Source organism: Gadus chalcogrammus, chromosome 2 (genome assembly GCF_026213295.1).
Source record: "Gadus chalcogrammus isolate NIFS_2021 chromosome 2, NIFS_Gcha_1.0, whole genome shotgun sequence".
NCBI lineage: Eukaryota > Metazoa > Chordata > Actinopteri > Gadiformes > Gadidae > Gadus > Gadus chalcogrammus.
In genome coordinates this window covers 12,203,472-12,226,745 of record NC_079413.1, presented here as the reverse complement: position 1 = coordinate 12,226,745, position 23,274 = coordinate 12,203,472, and the positions used below count along the sequence as shown (strand labels likewise).

The following is a 23,274-nucleotide window of genomic DNA, read 5'->3' as shown; positions in this document are numbered from 1 at the left end:
AACGCCTGGCTGGGAACGAAAAATCTTTTGGCTGAAAAGGCTCCTCTATCAGACTGTAGCTAGTGCTAGCTTCCCCGCCGCTAGTAGCAGCAACAGAATCAACCGACGGCGCCGCAGCAGTTAGCATCGCCGGCTCATCCAAGCTCTCCTCCTCCGGTCTGATTGGGGGGTGATGATCCTTTGATGGTAAAGACACTTGAATGCTGACACATTCTACATTCGTAGTAGTGTTTTGCCTTTTGGTGGAACCATGACCCACAGGATCTTTGAAAAAATCCGAAATTCTTTTCTGACTCATTTGACTATCGGACTATTTATTTATTTCCGCGGGGGTTTTTGAATTTCACATTCAGCCTCTTGCCGGGGGCTGGGGGGGCTGCAGCCCCCCCAGCCCCCCCACTTCCAGCGTCCCTGCACAAGACCGGTAACCATAGCAACGCCGGTAAACAAACCCCGCAAAACCCAATCCAGGTCTTACTGACGAATTTAATGGTCAAAGTATTATTAATAAATATTCGAATATTTATATCAATAAACAAACAAACTTCGAATATGATTTTTGGGCAAAAGTCAAAGCCCAAGGAATACTTACATTAAAATGATCCAGCATGTCTTCCGCTCTGGAGTGGCCCATGAACTGTGATGCATAGTAACGGGATATGACATGGCTGTCGGTGTCGTCCTTGGTCCAGTACCTCACATGTATATCCATCTGTTTACTTCTCGTCGTCTTGTTCATGCTCTCGTCGAACATGAGGACGTACGGTTCATCCTGCACGCTGCGTGATAGCTCGCTTTTGATAAAAGATGCGATGCCGTATTTGGCGAGATAGGCCGTTTTGTTTTCCCCACAGGTGAACGACTTCGCAAGCTCCGAATCCGGGAACATAGCAGCAAAGACGCCGCTAATGTCCTCATTGGATTTGAATGAATTGTGTCTGCTCACCGTTTGGAGAACCCACAATACCTCCGCCTTGTGGGTTTCTGGTGGCGACACGAAGCTGGTTAACGCCGTCTGATTTGACGTACTAGCAACGGAATCTGAACTTTTCGGTCCAGTTCTTTCCAATAATAGGGGAATTGGTGTTGTCCCGCTAGCTGCCGCGGAGTATCGCGTATGCTTTTTTGACTTCATGTGGGACTCTAGAGCTTTTGCTCCCATTGTCCCTATTATAAATGACTTTCGGCATAAACGGCACCTTGCCTCGAAGTCCCCTGCCTTCTCCAACCACCCCCGAAATCTATCCTCCTCGAACCATTTTTCATTAAATTTGCACCATCCCATCCTGAAGTAGCGTAGGTTGGCCAATGAGGTCAACCGTCACTAGCTAAAAGTAGCGCCAGCCAGTTTACTGATGACTGATGACGTTAACGAAACGTAAAACTCCTGAAAATGCCGTAATTAAAATACACACTTTGATTTATTGTGTGCGACAATTTCCCGTATAGTCTTAAAAAAAAATCGGAACAATTTAATACCTAGAGCAAATTCACAGTAAATTTAAGACAATTTATGGCCTTAATTTCACAAAAAAATAAATAAGACTTTTTAAGGACCCGCGGCAACCATGTAAGAGCACTACTCCTATCTTTGCGAACATCATTCCCCACATACCAAACTTTGTTTCAAGCCATCCAAACATTCCCTGATCATGGCCTGCGTTTTCCTTTAACTCTTTTCTTAAACGTTTTAAATTGTTCATCGCAAGTGTAAATGATCCATCTGGGGCAGTATTATTTGGAATGAAGGTACAACACATTTCACCTATAAGATCACAAACTCCCCCCCTTTCTGCTAAAAGCCAATCTAAAGCATGTCTGTTCTGCCAAGCCACAGCTTTAAGAAGTATATATTCTCTCATATTTAATTTATACTTTCTGTTATAGCCCCATGCATTCCTGACGTTACTGTTAAACACCATTTCATTGGATTAAATTGGATATTTACTTCACACCGATTCTTCCTATGCATATGTTCATAATTCTGGCGGAAGGTTAATGCACATAACGGTTGGTTATCCGACATAACAGTAAACACATTCATTAACTCTGTTCTGCGGTGGTATCTGAGCATATAGGACTATTTTCCCTTTCTTGTTGAATGTTCCTGAGTGAGCTGGGGCCGGGTTGTCCTGTGTTTCTCTCTGGCTTCTTTCAGTACCACCCCCTAATTCCTGGCCCTTCCAGGTTTGTGTTGTCCCCGTGGTTTCATCCTTCCTCGGGGTCTGTGCTTGTGCCAGCGAAATCTGGCACAACCCGTAAAGGATCAGAAACAGGCTCCCCGTTTTCAGCATCATCATGCTGCTGTATCTCTTGGCTCGACTGGATCTGGTCCTGGGGCAGCTGGTCAGCCCCACGTGTGTCTGCGTCTGGCTCCTCCTCCTCACGGTCGTCTCTGGCTTTGGGTTGAGCAGCTTTTGTGCAGTGGTTGAGATGATACCACGTGGCACTTCCTTCCACTTGGATGGCTGTTGGTGTTGCGCTGGTGACTTTGTATGGTCCTTCTCTCCTAGGTTCGTTCCACTTTCTCCTGAAGACTCTGAGGTACACGTGGTCACCCGGCTCCACCCCCCTTGGTGGCTCCTTCTCCAACTCTGGAACTCTGCCTTTCTCTTGTTGAAAAATAAGCCTGTGTATGCCAGTTAGTTGTCCCATATAACGTCTTAATTCAGTTTCCAATTGTTGTAATGGAGGTCCTTTATGAGGCCCTCGAATGACAGGTGAAGGCATGGGTCGACCCGTAAACATTTCATGCGGGGTTAGATGCATCGTTCTGTTAGTTTTCAGGCGATAACTCATTAGTGTCAGTCGTAGTGCATTAGTCCAATTCAAGTTAGTTAGCACAAATTGTTAATTTTTGTCTTAAGCGTCCCATTCCTCTCCACCATACCTTGTGGTTTGAGGAATGTAGACACAGCCTAATCTTTGTTTGACATGCAGATGTTAAATCACTTGTTTGCTGCCCTATCATCTGAGCTAATTTGTGACGGAATTCCAAACCTTGGCATGACTTCTCTAGTCAGGAACTTGATTACCGTAGCCGCACTTTGGTCTTCTGATGGGACTGCTTCTACCCATCTGTTGAACACTGTTTTTTCAAATACTTCACACTCATTTAGCTGGATGTCAATCATTGTTTGCAAGTATGGTGAAGAAAAACCTTGATTTCAAAAAATTTCCTAATTCTCCTCAATACCTCCCCCCTTGAGCAATGGTCAAAACCATGCGCATTAAATGATAAGCAAATCTAAGAACGTCGTTGGTGCAACTAACGTCGAAACATCTAACCGTAAGCATCAGTAAACCGAAACCAATCTTTTGGGAAGGGAAATCGAAACCAGTATGTCCAAATCCTAAACCCAATATGGGTGGGTTTACCATCAGCCGCCTGAAACCACGCTGTTCCAAAGTCATGCACTAAACCGAAAAAACGTACATGCGTTAGTGGCCTTCTATACCACAAAGGTAAAATAAAATGAAATAAAACGCGACATGCCCCGTTTCAAGACGACCTCTGCTGCCAGAGCTGACATATCTGACTCCTGTTGTTCCCCCTCCACCTTTCATCAGCCGGCTTTCCCTTGCAGTTCGTCACTACATGTTCAAGTGAGCCAGTGCTCACAGTGACTGCCAAGTAATCGTGACTGTGCCTGAATTAGGTTGTCCCGGGCTTCAAGGTGGGATCTTACCCGTCGTTGGCTAACCAGCCTTCCATACTGGCTTATTGCAGGATGCCGTACCTGGGATACGATCAATCCCCACCTATATGGTGGTATAGATCGCAAAGTGGAGGGATGGAGACAGAGTCTTCAGCCGCATCTGCCTTATGCAGCCATATGTGTGCGTCATGAATACACATCAGGGCGACTATAATTTAAAAGATAATTTATCAGAGTTAAAATTATTAAAGTGTTGCAGCAGCAGTAGTGGCATTTGAAAAGTAAACCCACTACTTCCGAATCCAATTTGACAACATAGCATGTATGACTCCATCCCAGCAGATGTGGCGTCAATCCATCTATTGTCTTTAACTAGAGAGATGTGAAAAGAAAACAAAAATCACAATATTAAAACTTGCATTTTCAATATTGGGCGACTCATTTTTGTCTTAACCGTTACTCAAAATCACAATTCTCTTCATAATCCTACCCGATTGCCCTCCACTATCTATTTAAATTGGACGACCTAATTAAACCTTTTATTCTACCTATTGATTGCATTTAGTGTTTTCCACATTTTGATTCACTACTATACCAAACCCAAACCCTCTATGTTGATCTTAACTAGTTTATTCAACACTGAATTGATACATTGTTTCTATTTACTAATTAACCATATTGTTTTATCTGAAGTGTGCTTGGGTATCCCCTTGTGTACTCACTCGGAGTAGGAGAGGATTCTCCCCTACCTCGGTAGCCCTGACACACACACGAGAACAGTGTGTGTCAGTACTTATTTATTTTAAATGACATTTGTCATTGTGGATAACCTAAATTAGAAATTTGGATAATGTTTTATCATACTTATTTGGTCTAATTTTTAAGTATTGCCGATTGTTTTTTCTAAATTATAAGATCACTTTTAATAAATTGTCTATTACTTATCATAATCTCGAAGGAAATATTTTATTTGTGTTGTTATCTTTGCACCTAGACCTCGTCAGGTCCAAGCACCAAAATAACATCCACCTATCCACGCAGAGTCCATGGGTTGGGTCTGCTCCTCCTTTGATGAGTCACTTTACCCAGGCGCCATTGAACCCATTGACTCCTGTGGAGTGTGGTGTGCAGACAATTTTTTAACGCTAATTGCTCATGTTTTGGAGTCTAAATAATTATTCCTAAATCCTGTAATCACCATTTAACTTGCTCAGGGACACATCAACACTCAGCTAGGAGAGATGGGGATCGAACCAGCAACCCTTCGGTTACTAAACTGCTCTACCTCCTGAGCTAAACGACCCCAGCCACCTCTGCACTGATTTATTACCTCCGGCTCGGTCCTCATCCGCCCTTTTTGCTTTCTATACATTCCTCTCCCTTCTCCAAACACCTTCTCTCTCCGATCCAACCCGTTGTCTCACCAGTGCTCTGTGTACCAAGATGTAATGATATATACCATATGGTGTTCGGACGCGTTGGAGAGTCTCCAAGAACCACAGAATCACCAATCCCAGTGGTGGTTCTATGTTTTTTCTTAAACAGTGGACAAGGGTTACATTCAGGAACCAATTACAGAGTACATCCAAACGCACAAATAATCGATTAAGCACAATGCAAATTCAATCTCTTTCTCTCCGTTGTCTCTCTGTCCAGCCCCCACCGGCGGGTTTTCCTTACTTACGTTCCTTCTCTCTAACTCTCTTTACCTCTCTTTATCTACTTCCTTTGCTTTCACAAATCTCCATAACCATTCTCACTTTCAGTAATCCTTTCCTTTCCTTTCTGGTTTCTTCGTTTTTGGACACACTCCAAAACTAGATTATTAATCTTAAAAGACCATCGAAAGATATCATTCTCCCAAAGAAAATTCTAACCGGAAAGCCTTCTCCAATCTCATCGCCACTTCTCGTTGCCAATCCACACACTCTTCCTCTTCTCTGTCTCACTCTTCACAAATCACTTCATCTGACCCCTCTAACTTAACTCAATATAACTCTTTCTCACTCACACACTCACTCACTCACATATACAATTTAAAATAAGAATGGAGCTATACCTATGACTTGGAGCTGTCATAGGTATTAACTGCGTGTGTTCCGAGAATCCCAAAGTTTTGGTGAATTTTCCTGCCATGGGGAGGTGAGAGGCATAGTGTGTAAGTGGCTCCAGTGTGGGCCATCATTGGCGTGCCTCTATAATTTATCAGAACCTGCAGTATTGGTTCCTCATCGGCTTGTTTTGTGATTGCTACAAGCTGACCCTCCCCCTGTGGATTCTCTGGGCACCCCTAGTATCCCCGACTCATAAAGGGACCCGCCTGTCCCTGGTCGCTGTTACCCTGTGTTTGCTGTGGTGGAAAAGGGTTAGTTAAACAATCCTTCTTAGAATGTCCTTCCTGGTTGCACCCAAAATATATTAAAGGACCTCTGCGTTGTTCTTGGGATCCTGGTTGTTGATTGTTTCTAAACTGTCCTTGGGGCCCCTTGAACTGATTCTGTCTATTTTTATTTGTGGGGTTCCCATAATTATGGATGTGTACATGTGTAACAGGTGGAGTAGGTGACAGTTGGCTTTGAGGATGTTGTACTGGAAGAGAAAATGCCAATCGTGGATTAGTAATGCGCGATATAAACGATATACGATATAAACGATAAAAAATGGCCTACGATAGAGATCTTAGTTATATTGCTCTATCGCGATATTGCATGTTTGACGCGATCTATCCATGATCCGCGAAATATAAAGTGCCACGAGCTGCAACCGTCTGCAACGTATCGTCCGCGACCCGCGAAATATAAAGTGCCACGAGCTGCAACCGTTTGCAACGCATCGTCCGCGACCCGCGAAATATAAAGTGCCACGAGCTGCAACCGTTGAAGTAATTATGGCTGAAGGCAAAACGGAGGAGCTGGTGAAAAAGAAAGGTGCAACTTCCATCATTTGGAATTGGTTCGGATTTAAGCGGACCGACGAGCAGCAGCAAGCGATACTCTGTAGACTAGTGTGTGGGGCAACAATTCTGGCTAAGAGCGGTAACACGACTAACCTGTTTTACCACCTCAAAACGAAACATATCGTTGAATACCATGAGTGCCAGGCAATGCAGCCAACCCCAAGCGCAAGTCTGAAGAACGCAGGAAAGAAAAAACAGGAACCGATCCAGTCCTCCATCCAACAATCATTTTCAAAGGGAACACCTTACATTAGGAAGAGCCCGCGATGGATGGAAATTACAAGGGCCATAATTGTTTACTTGTGTAAGGACATGGTCCCCTTTCAAGCGGTAGAGAGGCGCGGCTTTAACGCCATGATCAGAGCTATTGATCCACGATACGAGGTGCCTAGCCGCAAATACTTTACAGAAACAGAGATGCCAAAATTGTATGCCGAGCTCCGCGAAAAGGTTGAAAAAGAGCTGTGTGACTTGAAATACTTTGCCACTACAACAGACCTGTGGTCGAGCCGTACCATGGAGCCTTACCTCAGCCTGACCATTCACTATATAACGGACGATTGGAATCTTGGCAGCCGGTGTTTGCAGACGTCGTACTTCCCCTCTGAACATACGGCCGAGGAGATAGCACAAGGACTCAAGGATGCGCTTGAGTCATGGGGTTTTAAAGAAGAACGCCAAGTGTGCATCACTACAGATAATGGATCGAACGTGGTCAAGGCCGCGTCTCTGAATGATTGGACCAGGCTGCAATGCTTCGGACACAGGTTGCACCTTGCCATCGGTAGGTTAAAACATTTTGTCCATAATATAATCATATTTTAACATGATAGCAACATTTAAATGGACCCTTCTGATCCGATTATATTTCTAATCGGAATAGATCTATTCCTATCATGCAATCTTAATGTAGGCTACTGTAAGCCTATGGCATTTACAAAAGTGGTGAGCGTACGTTCGTATGTCTCTCGCGCTGTTATGTTGGTCTTGACTTATATGATATATGTAAGTGATAATGTTGTACAGAACACCGGTCATTATCGGGAAAATAAGCACCGACAGGGCGAACCGGACCCCGACGCGCAGCGGAGGTATTATTTTCGATAAAGACCGGCGACGTTCTATATATTATCCCGCTTATTATAAGGCTAATTGCCAAAACGAAAAAATATCTTCACACGGTGTGTCTTTTTACAATTACCATTCGTAGTGTTGATCAGCAGAGAAATAGTCCGCAAATAGCGCGCGTTCTCCACCGCAGCTAACATCATGAATAAAAAAAGAGAGCCGCAATTTTTCTCAAAAGTTATAGCCCTAATAGTAATGTTGCATTTGCGTTGAGAGATGTAGATTATGCCTCTGTTCAGTTGTATATAGCCAATGCTATTTTAATGTTGCATTTGTGTTAAGTAATGTTCATTCAATCCTAATCGAGCATTACTGTGTGTGTGTGTGTGTGTGTGTGTGTGTGTGTGTGTGTGTGTGTGTGTGTGTGTGTCAGGGCTCCAGAGTGCGCCTAGAATTCGGGGTAGTGCGACTGAAAATGTATCTGGTATAATTATTATTATTTATTTTTTTACAGAGCAATCTATTCATAATATTGTAATAACCACGGAAGAGGCAGTGAATGAAGTATTGATTAGACGGCGATTTATTACCGTTGGAACACGCAAGACCGGTAACAATAGCAACGCCGGTAAACAAACCCACGAAGCCCAATCCAGGGGCCTGTACTACGAAGCTCGATTAGAGGGTTAGCGAGGTATGTTGAGCTGAAAGCCTGGGTTAGCTGTACCATGAAAGTCGATCTCTTTAATCGTCGCTGTATTACCATGGTGACTTACGCTCGCAACCAAACCTGGTCGGGAGCAGCTTTTCAGCGAGTCTACCCGGAGATCGGCTACTTATATCGGCGTGCGCAGCTTCCTAGCCCCTCCTCCGATAATGGCGTCACCATTTGTGGGTGTTCCCATGGACCTCGGCGCACTTATCGTACAGGCGTCTCTCCGGAGACAGAGGGTTTTTCGGGACAGAACCGATCCCTTGGCATTGTCTGACGATATTTTTTATGAGAGATACAGATTTGGCATTTATTGAAGGCATTTATTTAATGGTCAAAATATTATTAATCAGTGGCGTAAATATCGACCGTGCAACCGGTGCAGCTGCCCGGGTTGCCCCCCCCCCCTCCGTCAACAACTCAGCGCAAGGCAGGCACGGTCCAACCCCCCCCCCCCCCCCCCCCCCCTCAACAACTCAAAACTTGGGTGCACCATAAATACGTGCTAGTGCACCCAAATTAAAAATTCAAGGAAAAAGTTAGTCTGGAGCCCTGTGTGTGTGTGTGTGTGTGTGTGTGTGTGTGTGTGTGTGTGTGTGTGTGTGTGTGTGTGTGTGTGTGTGTGTGTGTGTGTGTGTGTGTGTGGATTTCAAGATTATAGATTAAATTAACTAATAATATCTTACAAATTTGTCAACAGAAAAAAGCGTGAAAGACCCCCGAATCGACCGTGCGGTATCCCTGTGCAAGAAGATTGTGAGTTCCTTTTCACACTCTTGGAATAGAAGAAAAGAGTTGAAGAAAGCCCAGGCAGAGCACAATCTTCCCTTTCATCGACTCATCACAGAAACACCAACAAGGTGGGGTTCACGCCAGATGATGATCCAGAGGGTGCTTGAACAAGAGAAGGCCCTATCACAGGTACTGAGGGCAAACAGGAAAACCAGGCACCTGGTACCCACTTGGCAAGATACAGATGTCTTGGAATCTGTAAGCAAGACCCTCGGCCCACTGCTGGAATTCACAGACGCGCTGTCTGGGGAACAGTATGTCAGTGTGTCCTACATCAAACCTGTTCTCCATCTTTTTAACAACACTGTTCTTGCTGCAGCTGATGATGACACTGAGCTGACCAAGGACATGAAAAAAATCATCCTGGAGTACCTCAACGAGAAGTACTCGGACCCAGAAACGGTTGACCTTCTGGATATGGCCTCCTTGGTCGACCCACGGTTCAAAGATACATATATAGCTGATGACCGCCAGGAGTTCATGAAGACCAGAGCGGTGGCAGAAATTCTGTCACTGTTGGAGGTGCAAGCTCCGATGGTCACAGAGCCACACACAAACACAGAAGTTGCAGCTGACGGTGCTGAAGCTGCTGATGTACCTGTTGAGAGGCAAGCCAAGAGGGTGAAACGGAGCCTGGGAAGCTCTTTCAAAAAGGCCTCCGATGGCACAGCCGCTCTCGCTGACAGAAAGGCCATCGAAGTGGAGCTTAAAAGTTACCTGCAGACAATGCAGGTTGATGGAGAGACTGACCCACTGGACTGGTGGCGGCTGTACCAAACTAATTTTCCGAGGTTGGCAAGACTAGCCCAGAAATATCTCTGTATCCCGGCTAGGGCTGTCACGGTTGAGGAATTTTCACCGCGGTGAAGACAGGGGGCGCAATATCGCGGTATGCGATAATATTGCACAAAAAAAAATCCCCGCAAAGCACGGCCTCTTGGGGCTTATTGCTTAATTTAAAAAAGGTTATTAAAAAAAAGACGAGGCAATTTTATAACACTTCTTATTTATTGAATGCAGATCAAAGGGCGGTAACGGCACAGATGCAAGTTGTTTCTCCTGATTGAACTTAAAAACTAAATTCAGGAGAAGGCTGAACGTTTAAATGCATAAAATAAAATAAATAATAAATAAAGTAAAAAATTAAGTAGCCTATACAAAATAAGAGAAACCAGGCACTACAATTTCACTCACACACACACACACACACACACACACACACACACACACACACACACACACACACACACACACACACACACACACACACACACGCGATGATTTATAACTCGGTCATGTCCTTGTTACGAGCAAGGAAAACCAGCATGTTAACCTTATGCGGTTTGAGACAGGATCTGAGAGGGGTGACAACATTTCCAGCGACACTGAAAACCCTCTCGGATGGTGTGCTTGTTGCGCAAATACACATGTACTTGCGTGCCACTTTGGAGAGCAAGGGAAATCTCTCCTGGTTGTTGCACCACCATGCCAGGGGGTTGTCATTAGAGTCGATGGGTTCCTCCTGCAGGTAGCGAGTGAGCTCCAGGTCGGCTCTGGCTCTCTTCGGGACGGTTGCAGACGTGCTTGTCCGTGACTTCAGCAGGTCTCCGAGCGTTCTTTTTTTGGTGGGTGGTGGCACCGCTGTCTGCACCAAGGACTCTGGCTGGTCAGCAGCTGACGCACTGGCACCGCTCTCTCTGTCTTCCGTGTCCAACATTTCATTGATCAGCGCGCACTTTGTCTCCTCCTCCGCATACTCATCAAAATTGTTGCCCCGATATCTTGGGTCCAGCAAGCAGGACTTTGCCAAAGTTGCTTGTAGAGCAGCTGGTCTGTACTTCTCCTCGAGAACACTGCACATCTTCCGCTTGATGTCTGAGGTCAGAGTGGTGTCCTCGTCTGATGGTTTTAAGACATCTTCCGTGAGGAGTTTCAGGACAGGTTTAATTGATGAGACCGTGACGTAGTTCTCGCCAGACAGCAGATCCGTAAAATCAGCCGCTGGCTTTAACGCCGCGTTCACCGACTCCAAAACGGCAATGTCCTGCCAGCTGGGGATGAGATGCTGATGCCGCCGATCATCCAAAACTCGTTTTATGGCGGGGATTTGCTCCAAGACTCGGTCCACCATTTTTTGTTTGGAGCCCCATCTTGTTGGACAGTCCTGCATGGACGGATTAATATAATTTTTGAACTGAAATAACACCAGCTTATTATTATTTCTAAATAAAAGTCAACATTTACCATTATATTTCGTTTCAGTGTATTTTTTTCTAAACGAAAAATATTTTTTCAGCATCTCAAAAAGCAAATAATCACAGCAAGACGGGAAAATAGCCTGTCGGCTGCAAGTGCGTCAACTAGGTGTTTATTTTGACAAATCATAATATGGAGGCTCAATGATAGGCCAATTGTGTTATTAAGTGGACTTACAGTGGGTTACAATTAAAAATAACTTCTGAAAGCCTTACCATTATGAGTACGTGCTGCGGGGTTTGAAGCTCCGCTTGCGCTTTCGCCAGATCCCTCCTCTTCAGCCAGCTCTGGGAGAACGCACCCACTAAGGTATGGCACTGGCCCATTGCTCGCGATGTGCGATCTTTAACGCTTGCCATTGCGTTTGTCACTGCCAAGTGTAGATTGTGTCCGAAGCAGTTCAGCCACGTCCAGCCCAATTGTTTCACTGCTGCCACGATGTTTGCCCCGTTATCTGTCGTTACGCACGCCAGCTTCTTCTCATCCAGGGACCACTCATCAAATGCGCTGCGTAGAGCCTCTGCGATGTTGTCAGATGTGTGATTCAGGGGCATAAACACTGTTTCGAGGCAGCGTGATTTTAGAGTCCAGTCTGTGGTCAGGTAATGAACAGTAAGACTCATGTAAGGAGTCATGTTCACACTTGACCACATGTCAGTGGTGGCAGAGAAAAAGTCCACACTTCTGAGCTCACTCTGAACTGATGCTCTTACTGAATTGTACATTTTAGGCACAGTAGTTTCTGAGAAGTAGGTTTTTCCTGGCAACTCATATTGCTTATCAAATTTCTCGAGCAGTGACTTGAAAGAAGGTTTCTGTACAGTGGAAAACGGCACCATCTCCTCAACTAGATACCTTGTAACAGCGCCTGTTAGGCGTTTATGTCTGTCACTGTCTCTGCTGTATTTGCCGACTCGAGAAAAGGCTTCGGCGACTCCAAGCTGTCGGCTAGCACCGACATGAGCTGCTCCGCTACCCTGTGTGGCAATCCGCGCCGCAATAGATGGATGGTAGCTTGATAGGTGAGCCCTTAAATTTGTTGTATTTCCACGTTTAACTTGAACCGATTTGCGGCAGATTTTACAGATGGCCACATCTAAATTGGCTGGTTCCCCCTTTTCATTTGGCTGAAAGCCGAAATGCTCCCAAAGGGACGAGGTACAATTTTTTTTTGATACGAGTGCTGCCATTCTTTCATTCATTCACTTTTTTTTAGACGTTTGCTTTGGCGGGAGCAGGTTACTACTAACTAAATGAAGTAAGGAATAATCACAGAGAGGCCGGGCAATCGTCTCGGGCGGTAACCTTCCGCGAGCCGGGCATATCAAACTGTTTATTGCCCTGCCTTGAGGTGATTATTCCGTTTATTCGCGCCGGCCAACATAATAAAACAATTCATATACTTTAATAATTAGCCTTTTTCTTATTCGTATTGCATGCTTATTAAATGTATGCTCTGTTTAAGTTCATCTCCCTCGAAAAGTAGTTCCCTTTAGAACTACGGTGAATAACGTTAGCTCAACTGTAGGTAACGCGTTTCTATAGCAACCAACCACACAAGGTTGTGCTCAGTCAGCAGCAAGTAGAACCGACAAGTCAGCGGGCAATATGCCGGATTAATGCACCCCTCCCAGCCAATCAGAATCGAGCATTCTTAAATGAAGTAGAGTAATGAACGTTAATGAATGGGTATCATGGCAACGCACGTTTCATTCTAGAATTCCACGGTCAGTTTCATGAACGCGCAACCCGCACCAGGTCATATGCGGTGATCGCGGTGGCCCATTATCTACCGCGGTGTGCTCTAAATATCGCGATATTTCATTTTTGCGATTATTGCGACAGCCCTAATCCCGGCCACAAGTGCTCCTTCTGAAAGGGCATTTAGCACTGGTGGTAACATAGTTACATGCCATCGGTCTCTGTTGAAGCCAGAGACTGTGGACAAGCTTGTGTTCCTGGCGAATAATCTTTAGACCTGTAACAACTGACAAATGGTGTAAACACAAAATCTCAGTGAGTTCCCATTCCTAAGATTTGTTGTTGTGTTGCTTTTCTAACTGAGAAGACACCAGTTTTTCTGTTCATTTTTTTACCTACATTTGGTGCGTTCTGCACGGTTTTTGCACTTTTTACTGTCTATGGCACTACTGTTAAGAAACTTTTATACTTGAAACTAAACATGTTCTTAAGTTGACATATATGTGCCTTATACTGGAAGTGTATTCTTTATTCAAAAAATGTATTGCACTAATTTCATGTTAATTTCAAAATTGTATGTGTGCACAATAAATGTTCTCAAAACAACATACTAAGTTTCTTTCTTCTTTTGTTTTATACATTTAGCAGTTTGGCTTTCCTTAGAGTCTATGTAAACTGTTCTGAAATGGTTCTATTATGATTTACAGTATATATCGTGATATATATCGTTATCGCAATAGGTTGCAATGTATATCGCAATATGGATTTTAGGCCATATCGCCCATCCCTATCGTGGATATTGGTTTTGAAGTGCGCCCTTCTGGGCGGCTTGCGAATTTACTGCAGCTGGTTCTAAAACACCTGCCTGTCTCTTATCTCTTTCCTTCCTTGTGAGATCTTCCAGCTGAAGCTGATATAGCTTCCTCTGGACCTCTTTGCTTTGTTCCTGTATTCTTTGTTTATTCTGACGATATTCATCCACTGCATGAACTAAATGGTCATTAAAATCTTTATGAGATCCTGATGTAAACAGTCCAACCACATCCTCTAGCTTGGCTTTGATTTGGCTGGGAAGTGTCTCTATCACAGAGTTTCTAAACAAAACAGAGAACACCGGATGAATCTCAGGATCCTCATCCGTCTCCATACGCCATCTGTCTACTTGGGCCTGCAGGTAGGATGCAGGGTTCTCTGTGTCACCAATAGAGAGACCTCTCATGTTTTTAGGATCCATGCGGACCGGGAACTCCCTCCTGAGTGTGGCCCACATCGCCCCTCTGTAATGATCAAGTGTAGTCTCATCATACTTTCCATCCAGTATATCCAACCCTCCATTCCTCAGTACAAACTCCATCTTGGATAACTCCAACACTCTTGCCAACAGAGCTTTCAGGTCCCCCACTGCAATTAGCTTTCCCACTGTGAGCTCCTCACATGTTCTAATCCATTTGGACGCCCCGTTAATTATGTTAGGGAGTTTAGAAATGACTCCCTCTAAGTCCTGTGAACCCCACGGTTGAAAATGGACCTGTTGATTTCCTTAGTTTCTCATCTAACTCGAGTGGTGTGGGGGTTAGTACTGATGTACTGCAGCCAGGCTCCTCTGTCGCTGGGCTCCCACTATACCCCTCCCCCTTGAGTTTAGTACTCTTTTTTGTCTGCCTCCTCTGAGACTTCGTCCTTTTCTTTCCAGGAGAAGGCCCTTCGCAAATTCGCTAATTATCACCTTTCACATCTTTATTACTGTGCTCATCACCACTTGTCTCATCTTCGTCCTCATCTTCACTCTCACTAGAACTAGTGTCAGCATTGCTGCACTCTTCCCTTGCTTTCCTGATCCCCTCATAACAATCCATGTGTATGGGTGCGCCCCTCCTCCCCTGTGTGTTACATTTATTATCTCCTTCATCTAGTGTGACTTCCCCTTTCGATTCTACGTTGCCTTTTAGCAATGGGTGCAATGATACTAGTTTTTGCAGCGGTGGCTCAACCTTCAGAGGCAATGGTTGAGCCTTGTTGTTATTAGCTATTATTTCTCCCGCCACTCTCTGTAATGTTCGCCATCTCTCTCCTTCCTCTAAGAACAAAGCTAGTACTAACTTTTCCCTCTCCCTCTTTGCTGACGCCGTTTTTCCACTTCTGTTATCTATGTAATTCCTTATCACTACCTCCATGTCCCGATACATTATTGGATCAAAAGTCCCTCCCATGGGCCATATAGTACCTGCTGCTTCTGTCCTTTCTTCCCAATTCTCAGAGATCTTTTTCATCTCAACTTTGAGCAATAGACGGTCTCTACTCAAAATCTCTACCGCTGTTGGTGCCATTTTTAATTATTACTTTATTACTTTATTTATCTATTCTGAAGTACACTATTTATTAATAAAATGTATTTGAGTTTATTCTACTAGTTAGTTTCAATACTTTATTATCTCTAAGCTACAAACGTGAACTCCCCCCCGGCGCTCGTCTCCCTCCCTGCTTTGCAGGCTCCTGCTCGTCCCCTGTGTGATTGCTCGTGCACGTGCAGTTTGTCAGCGCGATGATGTCAAAGAAGATTTACACATTTATTCAGTACTTTAACAAATTAACTATTCTCTATCCGTCTAATTTATTTATGATTATCAACTACTTTAAACAAATTAACTATTCTCTGTCCGCCTAATTTATTTATGACAGAATCAACAAAAAAAAAAAATGAACCGGGTCGTAAAAACCTCCGAGGTAACTTAATCCTAATACGACTTAAATACAGACAATAAGCCGGTTCATACAATTTCTTTATCTTATATTGAAAAATTTCCGAATTGTTTGTAATTAATTACAAATAAAAAGTTGACCGAGCGTAGGAACTGGCCTTTTGATTAAAATATGAACGGTCGGATGGTACTCCAAACAACAAGCCTATTCTTCCAAAACAATGGCTGAATACATAAACACTCGACCAGATCAAAAACAGACAAGAAACTTCTCAAAATACCAACTCAAACGGTACCCCAACCAAGAACCTTATCTATTCAAAAGTGTGAGAAGCCTCCTTTCTCAAAAATGCCAAAATCAGAACTAGAAATTCACCATCAATTGGTGCAAGATTTGCAGTTCAACAGCTCCAAGATTAGAATTGAAAATTCACCAGTCGGCATCCCAAGGAAACCTCTCTAAAATAAAAATGAATTCATCAACGGCAATGAATTCCAACTCAACTCTCTGTGATACTCTCAAACATCCAACAGGCACTTCAATCGACCTGCGGACCTGTTACTGTCCTATTGGAACTTTCCCACTAATTCGATCCTCTAGAATACAGCCACAGGACTTTATAATAGGTCTATTTGACCAAAACCTCAAAACTCAAAATAACAACAACTCGTATCAAAAATAGGGAGCCACACAGCGTCTTGGTCACTTAGAACCACAGCGCCTAGGGCTTATGTGCGCGCGCACGTCAATCTCTTCCGGAGCTCCCGTCTCTCTCTCTCTCTCTCTCTCTTTAGGTTTGTTTGACTGAAGAGACACTTTTACCCGTTCACCAAGCGTTCAGACGGGGCAAAAACAGATCAACCAACCATTCAATTAGTGGTAAGCCAACTTACCGGGAATAGTTTTGTGCGCTTGGTTGTGTGATTCGTCCGCGCCCCGCCTTGCAGCCCGGCAGTTGGGCTGTCTCTTTCCAGTCCTGGTCGCGACGCCAATGTATAGAAGATTAACCGAGATATAAAACACTTAGACTTATTTAAGAGAGAGAGAGTAAAATAAAACGAGGGGTCCGGAGCAAGAATTGACAAAAGACTTTATCGTGCAGAAAAACAACAACGACAACAGCCTGAGTGGGTCTGCAGAGTCACTGCTCGAACATCGATTCCAGCTTCTCTCTTATACATGCATACATACAAGAATTCCTTTGTCCAATGGGGGTTTCCGCCCACGTCAATCTTCATCAATCATCAGTCTCAGAATATTGTCAACAAAAGTGATTTTGGACACCAGTCTGAGGCCAGCATGCATTAACTCTGTAGTCAAAATAATCATAGGGCTGAAGGCTGAGGTCAACATGGCTTGACCCCGTCTTCCTGCTCATTTCTGTGCCCCACCATCTGTTCTGAATCCAGGCTCCAGTAGCATGTGTTTTCTACCATTAACATATATAAACCATAATAATAATCATGGTCTACCATAGAATATACTCATTCAATTCTACCACACAACAAGCCTTCCTGTGCTCTTCACATGGACTGGACAGCATGGATTAACATCAGAGTTTGGATGGAGGATCAGGTAAGTGAGCGATGGGAACTGAAAAGTATTGGTAGATGGGGAGGTTAAGGGATTGGGGGAGTAGGGACAGATAAACCAGGGGGGGATAAACCACATATTAGGGAAATGAGTACAAGATAGCACTGGTGCTACCCTGATAACACTACTTTATTGCTTCATCAGTACAGGACCCCTGATGTAGCATGTTTTCTTTTTAGAGAAACGGGTCCAAACTGATATGATATGCAACAATAACAGCAATAAGCTCGCGACCATATAACATCAAAAAATAACCGTCAGCTGCCTGCCAACAAAGCTTGCGACCATATAACAACAAAAAATAACCGTCAGCTGCCTGCCAACAACCAAATTTGATGCCCACAACTTCACATCGTCCAGTAAACACGGCATTCAATACCAAAAAACAAAACAAGTAAACCGGTTCACTTAGCCAAGGTAAGGCAAACCCCACCCGTTTGACAAAGTACCGGCTAAATTGCAAGAGCTAGTCGTAATGTTGTACACAAATTCGCTAACAACTGTAGCTAGCCGCCAGCCGGGTTACCGTCTAGCCGCTACAAAATAATTCAATTATAGCCTACCTCTTACGACAGCAAAATTACAAAAAATGGCAGAGAGTAAAATAATTTTATCAAAGAGGTCGCTGCGAAGGCATGTTAAAAGAGGAACGGATGCTGCGTTGGCAGCGCTTCATGCTAGCGGGCCCACTCACTTTAACCTGGCCGCTGGCGCAGACACATTAGATACACCACCAAGTGTCCCAGCTTACACCGAAATAGACAACGACGACGCAATTGAAAGCGGAGATGGGGATTGGGTAATGGCATCAGAGGAGAGCACCTCCTCTGGCGAGGATGACTGGGAGTTCAATGATTTGTCGAGCTCTAGCAGTGGCTCAGATTCAGAGGAGGGGGGCAGTTTTCAAAGGGACTTAAGACATGAGCTCAAGGAATGGGCAATCACAACAAATACACAAATTTCCCACATTTTCAGCCTGCTCTCCGTGCTTCGCAAGCACTTCCCAGATTCCAAACTGCCAAAAGACGGCCGCACTCTCCTGTCAACCCCTACTTATGCGGAGATAGTACCAAAAGCTGGGGGGAACATGCACTATTTTGGTGTGGCAAAAGGGATCTTGGGCCGAATGCAAGAACAGGACTTAGCTAAAAACCAAACACTAAAACTACAAATAAATGTGGATGGCCTGCCCCTTTTTAAAAGCAGCAGCCAGCAATTTTGGCCAATTCTTGCACTAATTGAAGAGGACCCCATTAGATCCCCATTTCTAATTGGTTTATATTGTGGATACTCCAAGCCAACCGATGCAAGCGAGTAACTCTCTGACTTTATGGCAGAGATGGGGAAGCTTGCATCTGATGGCTTGGAGTATCAGTCCAAAAAAATTAAATTCGAAATTTCCTGTTTTGTCTGTGATGCACCGGCAAGGGCATTTCTAAAAAACATAAAAGCACACAATTCCTATTACGGCTGCGAAAGGTGCATGCAAGAGGGCTCATGGGCGAACCAACGCCTAAATTACTCCGAAACAGATGCGGTTCTCAGAACCGATGACAGTTTTGCCACAAAAGTCAACCAGGAACATCACAAAGAGGGCGACAGTCCATTACAATACCTAGATGTAGGCTTGGTGACCCAATTTGTGCTGGACTTTATGCACCTGGTGTCCCTAGGAGTGATGAGAAAGTTGATCTGGCTGTGGCAGAGAGGGCCCCTTCCAACCCGCATTGGGAGTCAATCCATCTGCATTATTTCAGAGAACTTAATCAAATTGGGCAAGAGGCTGCAAAAGGAGTTTGAACACAAGGGAAGGTCCCTCCGTGAGGTTGATCGGTGGAAGGCCACTGAATTTAGGACTTTTTTACTATACACTGGCACCATTGCATTAAAAAAAAAACTACCAAAACACATGTATCAACATTTTCTGTTACTCCACGTAGCAATTACAATTTTATGTTCCCCCCGTCTCCATCACCGTTATTGTGACTATGCGGAAAATCTCCTGGTAGTGTTCGTTCAGAATTTTCACGCCATCTATGGGGACTTTCTGGTGTATAACGTCCACAGCTTTATCCACCTGGCAAGTGATGTTAGAAAATATGGCCCACTACCCCAAATTTCAGCCTTTCCCTTCGAAAATGTCTTGTATAAATTAAAGAAACTAATTAGAAAGCCAAACCAGACATTACAACAAATTGTTAAACGATTAACGGAAAAATCAAGCATCAACCCAGTCTGTCCATCTTCCCATAACCAAAGTTCACCCTCAACAACACAGTACGCCACTGATAGAATTACCCTGTCCACAAAGGATGGGAACAACACAGTTTCGTGTGGTGGTGCCACTTTTAAAATAGAGGCAATTAGCAGGACACTTGGTGGTACGTCTTTTGTGGCGAGGCAATATTTAGACCAACGTCCATTTTTCAACCACCCTGTTGATTCAACTGCACTGGGGACAGCTGTGGTTGGGAACCTGGCAGAAGGGACCACGTCAATTGCCGTTAAAGATATTGACTTTAAGATGGTCACGTTAGAATACAAGAACAAACTTGTGGCATTTCCACTCAACCACAACTAAATTAATTTAAAAATTATTCATATTTCAATCAATTAAATCGGTTATCTAAATTCAATGTGTTCAACTTTTTCAAAACTTATTTTCTGTTTAGATGTATGCGGTAGTGCATTTTACCGAGTCAAACGAGGTGGAGGTTGTGCCTTGCTCGTGGCTAAGTTTGGATGGCAAGGTGTCTTTTTGGCCACCGTATAAAGACACCAAGTGGACGAAAGTTGCAGTCATCCAAAGCGCTATGCCAGATGAGACCTGGGGAGAGTTTTTTGTGGAGGTGGTGAAAACCTTTGGTGAGACAGACAAAAGTAGGATGTACCACTTTTCTCCCCTTAGGCTTTAAAAGCTTTACTCACTTCATTGTTGTCTTCAACAGCCAATTATGATGCAGCGCGTATGAACCTGAAAAAAGCCCAAACCAGGAGCACCCTGACATCAGATGATGAAGGGGGTAAAAGAAGGAGAATGTAGGCAATGCGTTTTCAGGTTCGAACCTGAAGACGCATTGGGCGAAACGCGTTGTTCGCTCCTAAAAATAAAGAGAAAAAAAAACAATATCCAGTGTGCGGTGTTTAATGAACTTTTCGCATTACCAAAGATGTTCATTTTGAACGGTATGCTGACTATAAGCCATAATAAGTTATTCTAAAACATTACTTTCCATTCTTACCTGCAGGCAGCACACCTTAGTGCGCTTGGGGGCTGCAATCCTGGTGACGCGGTTCGAAGAATCCTTCGCCACATCCTCACCAACCACTTCGCGCTGAAATTCAACTGGCTTGGCAGAGGAGGGAAGAAGCTGGCTTTTGCCTCCTACAAGGTGTGCAATGCAGTAAGAGGTATGTAAACAAATCACTCATTGAGCTATGAATTATGAAATGGATTCATTTCTTTTGAATAACCATGGAGTGTACTGCATGCATCTTGTCATTAAACACTTGTAATGCACTTTGTACCTTTGTATTATTGGCCAGGACATGAAAAACGGATTACTAATCTCAAAGGATCTTTCCTCCTCAATAAATCAATGTTAAATAAACTAAATAAATACACTTTCTCTGTTTAGGTGCATCGGCTAGCCAGAACATTTCGGCCAGCGACTGCGAGGCAGTTATTAAAAACTGGCTGAAGTGCAGCAAGAAAGAGGAGAGAAAGCAGAGTGCATGAAGGTATGCATGAACAGCAAACCATCAAATACTGGAAATGAGACTTACATAGCTTTCTCTTGAAGCGTTTGAGGGGCAAGAGGGATGTGCTGAACCTTTTACAGTTTGATGGAGCTTTACCTAACATGGAATTTAAAAGTTATTCTTCAAGGTGTTTGATTTCCTGTTGAACCAGACCCTGAAATCCACCATCCTAGTGCACCTTTAAGTAATACTACTAGTAAATAAATCCAGATAGACTATTTACAACACCATGGAGAATCAAATTACTCTAACAGAGTCAAAAATCTGTGTAAATTCTGAAGGTGGCCAGTTTCAACTTTACAGCTCTTAATAGGTTACACAATAAGTACATTTAACTCTGAGAATGTTACTGACCAAAGAGTACAATTAACACTATTTTGAGTGGGATGTGAGCATGTGGCATGTGAGAACAAAGAGAGGAGGTGAAACTACTTTAAGAAAAGTATGTGAAAGTTTTAGAGGTGGACTTCAGCGTGTGGTTCAATAGGCAATTGTAGTAGAGTATCATTTTGGAGTCAATGGTGGGTACATGCAGTGGTGTAGTCCAGGGTATACGCGGGTATACGGCGTATACCCACTTATTTTTCAGTCAGCATTGCGTATACCCACTTCTAAACCCCCCCAGATGCGCACCATTCAGTAGTATCTGCAAGCGAAATCGCGCACTTTTACCCGGTGAAGCCATGACCCACGCTACTCTGCAACTTATTGGCCAATACTCGCTGCCTTTACTGATTAGATTGGTTAACTGTAGGCATGACGACGAATGAGCCAATCGGAGGGAGAGAAAGGCGGGTCATGCCGAAGTAAATATCGCGAAAGACAAATTTACTTTTACAAGTTTACTTGAAATGATTTTCTATAATAATCCGGTAAAATGAAGCGAGCTATCCAAACAAAAATTTCATTTGACAATTTCAAACGTCCTCGCGAATCAATATCAGCCAGCAGCTCAGCAGTTAATGTTAGCGATCGTACACCGGTACAGTTACCGTCGACGCCCGCTCTGCCCCCCGCCCCCGTCGGAGAGGAGGCTGTTTGAGACCTGGTTGAAGAGCCATCGGGCTGCCTCTTCTGTGCGTTCTAGACAGTGCAGTGTGAAAACTCCTGCAGAAAGCAAGTCTGTCTGGAATATACTGTAGTATGATCATGGTTAGAAACCCAGTACTGGGCTCAGAGAGCATATCACAGTTGATGTGTTGTAAATGCATTTATTTAAAAAATTGAATTGAATTGAATTAAATATTGTTGTTTTGTTACATATTGTTTTGTTGAATAATTTGAATGATGATGTACAATCATCATATGATATTTATATATATATTGATATTATACATATCTAACGAGATGATTGTTGTGGAAGAGAAATAATCTAATGTTTAATCTAAGGTGAAATATGAATAAGGATGCAGTATCACTGAAATGACTTTAGTATGTTATTTATTTAAATAACATACTACATAAGTAGTATGTTATTTAAATAAATGTTCAAAAAATTACTGAAACACCATGTTTGCCTCATCTATATTTTACATTCATGCTGGCTGCCTGTGTGACCAGTAATACCTACTGCTCCTGATCAAGTCATGTTAATTTCATAATAGTGGCACACTCGGGCCCATGCTATGTGTTGCGAATCAGCTGTTCAAAGACACCGTTTACAAAAGAAATTACTGATTTGCCATGTGAGAGAATAAGTGTCATTCCAGGAATAAGGAATAGTTGTCTCTCACTAGTCTGTGGGCCAGTATTTGTTTAGTCATTTCATAATCCTTCCTCCCTGAGATCAAGCAGCAGAAATTATGTGCCAATGTAAGTAAACTAAAAAGAGTAGTCTCAAATATCACTGTTTCTAAAAAAAGGGTGTTTTTCTGGGCTGCGTTAAAAAAAGGGCAAACATTTAGAGTATACCCACTTCTCCAGGGACCACTACACCACTGGGTACATGTACTATATGACTTGTATTTCTTTAACATTTGCCCTCTAATATAAGCCCATATAGCCATATTCCTTGCATCTTATGGAAAGACAAGACATAAAGTCAATTCTAAACGTAATGACAAAAAAAATAAACT

General features: G+C 43.6%; 1 protein-coding gene and 1 long non-coding RNA gene across 2 annotated transcripts; both read right to left on the bottom strand.

Moving 5' to 3' along the window:
- Nucleotides 1–10,426: 10,426 nt before the first annotated feature.
- Nucleotides 10,427–14,686, bottom strand: LOC130374352 (E3 SUMO-protein ligase ZBED1-like). The gene is made up of 2 exons (XM_056581074.1): nt 11,659–14,686; nt 10,427–11,351 (listed from the first exon to the last, which is right to left on the bottom strand). The coding sequence occupies exons 1-2, from the start codon at nt 12,643–12,645 to the stop codon at nt 10,470–10,472; spliced, it is 1,869 nt and encodes a 622-aa protein (XP_056437049.1). The 5' UTR covers nt 12,646–14,686; the 3' UTR covers nt 10,427–10,469.
- Nucleotides 14,687–17,443: 2,757 nt separating this feature from the next.
- On the bottom strand, nt 17,444–22,528 carry LOC130374679 (uncharacterized). Its single transcript, XR_008893645.1, has 3 exons — nt 20,680–22,528; nt 20,366–20,438; nt 17,444–20,264 (listed from the first exon to the last, which is right to left on the bottom strand). It is a non-coding gene; the product is annotated as an uncharacterized LOC130374679 (long non-coding RNA).
- Between the last annotated feature and the right edge of the window lie 746 nt (nt 22,529–23,274).

What these genes read in the sequence shown, in the direction of transcription:
- LOC130374352 (XM_056581074.1), bottom strand. Translation starts at nt 12,645, where the DNA reads ATGAATGAAAGAATGGCAGCACTCGTATCAAAAAAAAATTGTACCTCG. An exon ending in CGCAGCACGTACTCATAATG is followed by an intron (nt 11,352 to 11,658) that starts GTAAGGCTTTCA and finishes CCGTCCATGCAG; the next exon opens with GACTGTCCAACAAGATGGGG.